Below are 10,317 nucleotides of genomic sequence, written 5' to 3' on the forward strand. Positions count from 1 at the left end.
AAGATTCTGATATACTTAAGACAACATTTAGAACTCATGAAGGGCACTATGATTTTCTAGTTATGCCTTTTGGATTAACTAATTCTCCATCTACTTTCCAATCTTTGATGAATCACATTTTTAAACCCCACTTGAGGAAGTTTGTTTTGGTCTTCTTTGATGATATTTTAGTCTTTAGCAAGACCTTAGAAGATCATGTGGAAAATTTGAGGGCTGTTTTAACCATCATACTTGCTAATCAATTATATGCAAAGCAAAGCAAGTGTGCCTTTGGTTTTGTTAAGGTGGAGTACTTGGGTCATATCATTTCAAGTCAAGGGGTCAAAACTGACCCTAAAAAAACTAAAGCTATGTTACAATGGCCTACTCCAAAGTCTGTGAAGGCATTGAGGGGTTTCTTAGGGTTAACTGGATATTATAGGAAGCTTATTCAGGGTTTTGGTATCATAGCAGCCCCTTTGAATGCTTTATTAAAGAAGGATGCATTTTAGTGGACTTCACAAGTTGAATCTACTTTTAATTCTCTCAAATTGGCTATCTCAAGTCCCCCAGTTCTAGCTTTGCCTGATTTTTCAAAGCTGTTTGTGGTAGAATGTGATGTTTGTGGTAGAATGTGATGCTTGTGGTGTGGGGTTAGGTGCTGTTCTTATGCTAGAAGGAAGGCCATTGGCTTTTCATAGTGAAGCCTTTAAGGGTCGATGTTTGCACCTCTCTACCTATGAGAATGAGTTTTTGGCTGTGGTGAAGGCAGTAAAAAAATGGAGACCTTACTTGGTAGGGAAACCTTTTGTCATTGAAACTGACCAGCAGAGTTTGAAGTTTCTTCTTGAACAAAGGGTGGGCATACCTGCTCAACAAAAATGAATTATGAAGCTCTTGGGTTATTCTTTTGTGGTTGAGTATAAAAAGGGTAAGGATAATAAGGTTGCTGATGCTTTATCTTGAAGAATGGAGGGTGTTCTCAACTCCATGGTTTCTGTTCCTGCTGACACCGATGAGGACAGTGGATTAGGGTATGCTAACCAGGTTGTGGCCTTGTTTTTAATTTCTTTCCCTTGTCCTTCTTGGCTGAGCATTCTATAGGACAATTACCTTAATGAGCAGAAATACCAACAGCTTCTTGCTTCTTTTACTTGCAGTAAAGGGTTCTCTTTGCATAATGGTATTATTTTGTACAAGGATAAGATCTTTTTGAGTGCTCTCCTTTAAAACCTTTGGTTTTATAGCACATGCATGACTCACCACTTGGAGGTCACTCAAGGTATTTGAAGACTCTACATAGGGTGAAACAAGATTTTTTTTGGAAGGGTATAAAATCAAATGTTAAGTCCCATATTAAATGTTGTGAGACATGTCAAAGAATCAAGGTGGACACATCAAAACCTGTTGGGTTATTACAGCAACTTTCCATTCCTATCAAGCCTTGGGTTGACATTAGGTTGTTTTTGTCGATGTTTCCATGGGGTATGAGGTTGTTTTTGTTGTGGTTGATAGGCTCACAAAGTATGTGCATTTCTTACCTTTATCCCATCCTTTTACTGCTACTAAGGTAGCTTTTGTGTTCATGAAGGAAGTTTTTAGATTGCATGGCATGCCTACTTCTATTGTAAGTGACAGTGATGCAGTTTTTATTGCTTAGTTCTGGAAGGAGTTGTTCAGATTACAGGGCATTGAATTGGCCATGTCCTTTGCTTACCATCCACAGTCTGATGGACAAATTGAAGTGGTTAATAGAAGCCTAGAACATTAGCTCAAGGCCTTTGTTAATGATAAACCTCACACTTGGGTTACATGGTTACATTTGGCAGAACACTGGTTCAATACTAATTTCCACACCTACACTAAAATGACACCATTTGAAGCTCTTTATGGTTAGCCCCCTCCAGAATTGCTTGATTATGTTCCAAGTACTACACAGGTAGTAGCTGTGGATCAATTGTTACAGCAGAGACAACACTTGTTACCACTTTAACAGCAGAATTTGGAGACAACTCAGGCAAGAATGAAGGCTTAGGCTAATCAGTATAGGACTGACAAGTCCTTTTCAGTTGGTGATTGGGTTTACCTTAAACTCCAACCTTATAGGCAGTTTTCTCTTAGGTCCAGCAACTTTCACAAGCTGTCCCCCAGATATTATGGTCCTTTCCAAATTCTGCAAAGGATTGGAAAGGTGGCATACAAGCTTGATCTACCTACTAGCTGCTCTATTCACCCAGTTTTCCACATTTCTTGTTTAAAGCTCAAATTGGGCAGTAATGTGGTTCCTATTCCTACTCTTCCACATGTTGATGATGATGGGTTTGTTCAATCTTGAACCTATTGCTATCCTTCAAACTCGATCTAAGCAGTTGAGGACTAGATCCATCACTGAGGTTTTGGTTTAGTGGTAGGGCCAACTTCCAGAAGATGCTACTTGGGAGTCCTTGTTTTTCCTCCGAAATAAGTTTCCCCACCTTGTGGGCAAGGTTCTTTGAAAGGAGGGGTGATGTGTAGTGATTTGGATTATGCTATTGGTGAGGGTAGTGCAGAATTAGTGGTGCACATCTAGTGTGTTGTAGTGGAATTGTGTCTTGAATTGCTTTATGCAGCTGGAGTTGTTATATTTGCTTATGTAGTGTGTTGTAGTGGAATTATGTCCTTAAATTGCTTTATGCAGTTGGAGTTGTTATGTTTGCTTATGTAGTATGTTGTTCAAACTAAAGTTACAAGTACTTGAAAATTGGCATGGACCTTGTGGACAAGGTCTTTTTTAAGGGGAAGGGAATGATAAGAGCTGAAGCTGTTGAAGTCAGTCATGCTGAGCTGGAGGTAGTTATGCTGAGCTGGAGTTATTCTGTTATGGTTGTTACAAGTTGTTAGTTGGTATAACTAATTGATAGTTAGTCAGTAGCTTTAGTGTAATGGAATTGGTATTGTAAAGCCTTTAAAGGGGATTATATGAATTGTAAAAAATCATTTAGAATGTTAATACAAAATCTTCTCTCTATTCACTTGTCTCCCTCTCTCTCTCTCCCATTTACCATTTCCTTAGGAGGCCTAGTTCCCTTGAAGAACTTTTCAACATCTCTCTATTTTTTCTTGAATTGAATTGATCCTATCATTGTAATAGGCAGACACCTTTCCTTAAGGCAGCATGCCTCAAGAAGAAGCCATATACTAACTCTACTTGATGCTCATATGCTATTCTTCCCCACTCATCACCTTGCTTGTCGCATTATAAGCTTGCTGTTTTGCTGTACTATAAGAAGGAAGATGACCCAGCAAGCAACTATTTGTGTAGGTACAATAGAGTAGCTTGTTGAATTCCTAAAAACAACAAGACTATCCATCTTTGAGACCGTGGGCCTCAACTTTCACTTCAATCACAAGTCTTGAAGACCCTTGAGCTACAAAACTAAGACAAGGAAGGTTTAGGTGGATCTTAACATAAGAATAACTACCTATGGGAATGGTGTCTAAGCTTGAACTGCTGAAATTGGCACAGAGTATGACAGAGTGAACCAAATGATTGTATTGTACAGATGGAACGAGTGGTGCTAAAGAATGATAATGATCAGTAAAGTAGATATTAGTTTGGTAGTTTCGTTTTTGCTGATTCGTGGGGGGTCGTGGAAGATTTGGGTTCGAGTCCCAAGCCCCCCTTGTGATAGATGCACGGAATACCCGGCATCGTTTGATTTCTCATTAGTATCTAGTAAATACTCATGTTTTCTATTTTTTTACTCTTCTTCATTTTCTTATTTATATGGGCCTTAATCTTCATTTTCAAATATGTCTATCATAGAATGACAAACGAGCAGAGAAATAAAAAAAAGAGACTTCTTCAGTTTCTTTATTTCATTATTTATTTTATAATAATGTTATATCTCAAGGAGCTACGACATATCATTATTACTTGGGCTTTTTCATGGTTGGGCTTTACTTTGTTTTCCAAATCTCCCTTCATTTGGTCGGTTGGTTCGGAAGAATCATTAGCTTCTTCTCAATTTCAGATGAAGAGGATAAAAGGGTTTGTTCATATGTAGTTATCTAGAACAATAATAAAAACTTCCTTAAGGTTAATTAGAATTTACAACCTCTGTTTTGGTCATCCTAGTTTAAAAATTCATTTGTTTTCTCTTTGAATATATATACATTTTGAAGTTAGAGTATATATTAATAAACTATCAAGAGTCTCATAACTCACTAGTATTCATGGTTTTTAAAACCGGAACAATGAACCAGAAGACAGTCTGGTTCCTGATTTTTACTGATTCTTGATTTGTCTTTCCTTGTTTCGACCATATATGTTAACCGTTTGTCTATATATTTTAAAAAAAAAGGTATTGCAAATTACACTTTTAATATTTGAGGGTGTTTAGATTTTACACGCTGTAGTTTCAAAATTTGGATTTTACCCCTTAAAGTTTTGGAGTGTTTGGATTTTATAACTTGACATTTTAGAATTTAGATTTTATCCCCAAAATTTTAGGGATGTTTGGATTTTACTCCCCATAGTTTTGGGGGTAAAATCCAAATTATAAAATGTTAAGGTATAAAATCCAAAAACCCTCAAACTTTAGGAGATAAAACTCAAATTTGAAAATTTTAGGGTGTAAAATCCAAACATCCCAAAACTTTAGGGGTGTAATTTGCAATTTACCCATTTAAAAACAACAAGTGATTCAAACCTTGGTTTTCTTCATAATGGCTTTCTTAGAGCATGTACATTAGTTCGTGGTTAAAATCTGTCTATTTTATCATAGGAACCTACAGTTTTTTTATTTTGTTAATATATTCACTTTTCAAAATACCTCACATCATATTATCTATTTTACAATATATTTTATTAAAATACTATTTTCTTATCAATTTTTTATTATAATTATCTCAAATCATATCTCTCTATTCCTCAACAAAAAATCAGTGCCCCTCAATCTAAAAGAATTACTAGAATATTCATTTGCATATCTACAATAATTGTGTAAATTTACACAGTATGGGAGAGGTGCCCTGTGGAGTTTGGGCCAGAACTCACTTCGAGGTATTCCACTAGGGGCCCAACTTCCGACCAAACCGTACCTCTCTAGATTCAACGGTATTGGATCTGCAACTTTGGATTCTAACCATTAGGGCTGTTGATCCATTCTGCGGAATTCCTTGTATTTAGGCTTTTGACAATGGGGACTTGTTAGCCAATGTTTTTGTTTGGGCTTTGTCACTCTAAAACGTCCAAATGATTTGAGCTTCCATTAGTTTTAGGCTCGTCGTGGCCTGTTTAAAAAATGGGGTGGGAATACATGTGAGGAGCAGAACTACTTTACATCCGTAGCACCTTATCCAAAAGTCAATAACATTTGTAGGCCGACAAAGTAATTAAAAAAAAAAAAAAAGTATCAATTTAGTGCATGAAAGGATAAAGTAAACATTGCAGCGATATCAGACCATCAAGTCCTGACGTAAAATTTTCAACTTGTGTTCAGTTCATGCTTGACTCCAATTGGGCCTGACAAATTACATAACCCATTTCGAATAATTATGAAAAGAATAATACTGCTTAAAAGTGAACTTATCCTTTTGAAGGCCCAAACCATGAATTATTACATAATTTGTGTGTGTGTGTGTGTATATATATATATATATATATATATTTGAAAATCTGGGGAGGGGCCATGATCACTTGTGATCCAGACATTAAGAATTTGTAAATGTAGTCAACCTAACCCACCATCAAAATCAATAGTAAGATCATGATGTAGACAATCTTCTAAAGCACACATGGTGATTTCTTTTCTTCTTAACTTGTTGGTCTGTTTTGTATTCTTGGGTACTTCTAGGCGAATTTCATTGTAAAAGATTGGAAGTTAAAAATACCATTTTAGTTTGCCCCAGAAAGGGAGATAATACATATGTGAATATAGTTTGTCGAGAAATTATTAAGTCCATTGCTAACGTGGTCTTCTATGACCTCTAAACTAATAAAATGTTATTATTTATGCAAATATGATATCATCTGGTAATTTTTTATTTTTTATTTTTTATTCTTTGTGCTGATTCAGAAATTTACTCACACATTTGCATAGATGACATCGTATCATTAATTGAGAGGACCACATTAGCAGTCCTCCTAGTGGATTTAATAATTTCCCCAGCTTGTCTACCATTTCAATTTTCTCATCTGAAGTAGCACTATAGTGATTTAGACCTTGATCTGACATCTTATAATAATTCATCCAAAAAATATATATACCTAAATTTTATGAATTGAACACTTTTTCACTTTTGAGAGAAATGATCTGATAGAAGAAAGTAATTGCTTGAAACATTGTATTTTATTTAATAGATCAATAGTTGGGGAAGGGGGATATTTGAACCCGATTATCTACATTAAAGAGATTAGGATAGAAAGTGCCATTTAAATTGTCAATCAATTGAGTTTGAACTACAAATTTCTTGACAGGCTTGATATTAGACGACAAGATACAAAAGCATTCCGGAAATGCTAAACTACATCTCCGCATTTATTGCTAATATATTTATTGCAAATGTTGCCACACATTCTGGAATGAAGAGGATTGTAGCCCTCTTATTCATTACCTGTAAAATGACACAAATTTTTGGGGATAACGAAGAAGTCTTATTAATACACCATAAAGTTACTAGAGGTTATACCGTGTCGTTGGACCAAAAATGATAAAAAAAAAAAAAGACACCATAAAGTTTTTCATGCTCATGACGCCATAAAGTTACCCCTAATTTTGTAACTTATTCTTTGTTTATGTCAATGAAATTAAAATAAAATCTTATTATTTATAACTTTTGACAATTTAAACTTTGCCTACACCAAAAATAATTGGTGTTTTAGCTTGATAATAAGAATAATCATTATGAATGGGTCGTTATAGATTTAAATTCTACTATATTTATAAAAAATAAAAAATATAACAATTTGGTGTTGATCTAACTTATCTAATTTGAGTTAATCTATAATGACTACACATACATAGTGAATAAGACAACACGCATATGTATAAGGATTAACGGGTGCATAATCATGTTGGACTACTTACACAATTTTAATTAATCCTACAGAAAAATAACATTTTATAATTCTCATAACATCTTTTCAATGCCTATAAATTAACTTCAAATATCAAGGATTCAATTGTTTTTTGATTAATAAAAATTATTTTTATCACAATAACTGTACAATACATCCTTGATGTTTTATTTTTTCACCATAATTTTCAAGTGTCAAATAAAAAAAAAAAATCCTATAAAATGTTTCACGTGGAGGGGATAGGGGCAACATAGTCTTCACAATATTTGTAAATAATTTGATATAACTTGAGAATTTTCATTGCCAAATTATTGACTAAATTAAAAATTATATTCAATTAAGCTATTCACAAGAATTTAAATAGAAAATAGATATTGTATAGAAAAATTGTGAAACATAAACATACTTGAATGTGATGTGGACACATCCAATGGAGGAGGAGGAGGCTGATTATGGTCATGTGGAGGGTCATAGTCAGAGAACAAAGTCTTCTCATTAATTATCAGTAAGTAACATGAAATGTCGTAAGAAATTTCCTTTGCCAATTTATTAACTAAATTAAAATTAATTTCCAATTCATCTATTTACAAAAGTTTATGTAGAAAATGTATATTATATAGGAAAACTAACAGACATACTCAAAAGTGAAGTTGACACATCCAACGGAGGAGGAGGGGGCTAAAGAAAGGTATGCGGTGGATCGTAGTTAGGGAACAAAGTCTTTTCATTCTCTACAAATAAATTAAAATGTTATGAGAAATTCTCTTTGCCAAATTGTCAACTAAATTACAAATTAATTTCTATTAAACTATTTAGAACAATTTATGTAGAAAATGGCTATTGTATAGAAAAATTATAAAAAATACTTAAAAGTGAAGTGGACACATCCAATGGTGGAGGAGGGGGCCAGCGAAAGGTATGTGGAGGGTCATAGTCAGGGAACAAAGTATTCTCATTATTTGTAAATAACATGAATTGTCTTGAGAGAATGCATTTGCCAAATCATTAACTAAATTAAAATGGATTCCAACTTGACAACCCGCAACAATTTATGTAGAAAAAAAGATAATATTTAAAAAAAAAAAATCATCCAATGTACTTGAAAGTGAAGTGGACACATCCAATGGAGGAGGAGCATGCTGATTATGGTCATGTGGAGGGTCATAGTTAGGAAACAAAGTCTTCTCATTATCTGTGAGAAACATGAAACGTAGTGAGAAATTTCCTTTGTTAATTTACGAACTAAATTAATATTAATTTTTAATTCATCTATTTACAAAAGTTATATATAAAATGTATATTATATAGATAAATTAACAAACATACTCGAAAGTGAAGTGGACACATCCAATGGAGGAGGTGGGGGCTGATTATGATCATGTGGTGGATTGTAGTTGGGTAACAGAGTCTTATCATTCTCTACAAATAAGTTGAAATGGTATGAGAAATTCTCTTTGCCAAATTGTCAACTAAATTACAAATTAATTTCTATGCAACTATTCATAACAATTTATGTAGAAAATGGCTATTGTATAGAAAAATTAGCAAACATACTTAAAAGTGAAGTGGGCAAATCCAATGGTGGAGGAGGGGGCCAACGAAAGGTATGTGGAAGGTCATAGTCGGGGAACAAGTATTCTCATTATCTATAAGATACATGAATTGTTGTGAGGGAATGCCTTTGCCAAATCATTAACTAAATTAAAATGCATTCCAACTTGACTATGCGCAATAATTTATGTAGAAAAAAGAATATATAGAAAAATCATCAAATGTACTTGAAAGTGAAGTGGACACGTCCAATGGAGGAGGAGGAGACTGATTATGATCATGTGGTGGGTCATAGTCAGGGAACAAAGTCTTCTTATTCTCTGCAAATAAATTGAAATGTTATGAGAAATTCTTTTTGCCAAATTGTCAACTAAATTACAAATTAATTTCTATTCAACTATTCTAAACAATTTATGTAGAGAATGGCTATGGTATTGAAAAATTATCAAACATACTTAAAAGTGAAGTAGACACATCCAATGGTGGAGGAGAAGGCCAACGAAAGGTATGTGGAGAGTCATAGTCGGGGAACAAAGTATTCTCATTACCTGTAAATAACATGAATTGTCTTGAGAGAATGCCTTTGCCAAAGCATTGACTAAATTAAAATGCATTCCTACTTGACTACTCGCAACAGTTTTTGTAGAAAAAAGATAATATATAGAAAAATCATCAAAAGTAATTGAAAGTGAAATGGACACGATGGAGGATAAGGAGGCTGTTTATGATCATGTGGAGGATCATAGTCAGGGAAAAAAGTTTTCTCATTATTTGTAAGTAACATGAAACGTAGTGAAAATTTTCCTTTGCTAATTTATTAACTAAATTAAAATTAATTTTCAATTCATCTATTTACAAAAGTTTATGTAGAAAATGTATATTATATAGAAAAATTAACAAACATACTCAAAAGTGAAGTGGACATATCCAACGGAGGAGGAGGGGGCTGATTATGATCATGTCATGAGAAATTCTCTTTGCCAAATTGTATACTAAATTATATAAAAAAATTTCTCATGGTTCTCTTCTGTATTATGGAGAAACGAAAGTCTGTTCAACATTGTTACGAATGTAGCATACATACCCGGCCAAAGGGAATTGGCGAGCGAAGCACACTGTGGTAAAGCTAAGCAAGAGGAAGAAACACAACTGCTCTTGAAAATCAATCCCTCTCTTTCACTATGTCACTCCCTTACAAAAAGCCTAAAGCTAGTACATGAAATCCTGTAATGACAACCCGTATTTATATAGGAAAAATGATGCCTATTGACTATTGTCTTGACAACTGGTCTACGATGATTACCGGCTGAATAGTTTCTACCCTAAAACCTACTATACGTAACAAGCATGCATTTAGCAAATTAAATCTATATCTTTAAACAACTGGACAAGTTTGGCGATCCTCAAAAAAAAAAAAAAAAAAAAAAAAAAAGAAGAAGAAGAAGAAGAAGAAAAAAAAGTCAGATTTCATTGTTAATACTTAATGTACTTCCCAAAAATAATAAAATCTAGAGAGATAAAACTTTTTTATCTCCCTAAATGTTAAGAGGCTCATAAGTGGAATTTTTTTTTATTTTTTATTTTTTATTTTTTTATCTCCCTAAATGTTTATTTTTATTTTTAATTATTTTTTATACAAGATAGAATTTATATAAGTGTATATGTGTGTGAATCTCTCTCGTAGAGACTTGAACCCTGATTATTGCCACCACACCTCACAAGCATTT

The 10,317-nt window shown here is 33.7% G+C and overlaps 1 protein-coding gene across 1 annotated transcript; it reads left to right on the plus strand.

The window, feature by feature from the left end:
- The first annotated feature begins 948 nt into the window (after window positions 1-948).
- On the plus strand, window positions 949-2,859 carry LOC142606238 (uncharacterized). Its single transcript, XM_075777621.1, has 7 exons — window positions 949-1,026; window positions 1,439-1,549; window positions 1,640-1,726; window positions 1,809-1,815; window positions 1,919-1,996; window positions 2,049-2,298; window positions 2,703-2,859. The coding sequence occupies exons 1-7, from the start codon at window positions 949-951 to the stop codon at window positions 2,857-2,859; spliced, it is 768 nt and encodes a 255-aa protein (XP_075633736.1).
- The last annotated feature ends 7,458 nt before the right edge of the window (window positions 2,860-10,317 follow it).

This window comes from Castanea sativa, chromosome 8 (assembly GCF_040712315.1).
Source record: "Castanea sativa cultivar Marrone di Chiusa Pesio chromosome 8, ASM4071231v1".
NCBI lineage: Eukaryota > Viridiplantae > Streptophyta > Magnoliopsida > Fagales > Fagaceae > Castanea > Castanea sativa.

What these genes read in the sequence shown, in the direction of transcription:
- LOC142606238 (XM_075777621.1), top strand. Translation starts at nt 949, where the DNA reads ATGGAGGGTGTTCTCAACTCCATGGTTTCTGTTCCTGCTGACACCGAT. An exon ending in GATTAGGGTATGCTAACCAG is followed by an intron (nt 1,027 to 1,438) that starts GTTGTGGCCTTG and finishes GGTTGACATTAG; the next exon opens with GTTGTTTTTGTCGATGTTTC. An exon ending in ATCCTTTTACTGCTACTAAG is followed by an intron (nt 1,550 to 1,639) that starts GTAGCTTTTGTG and finishes TTTATTGCTTAG; the next exon opens with TTCTGGAAGGAGTTGTTCAG.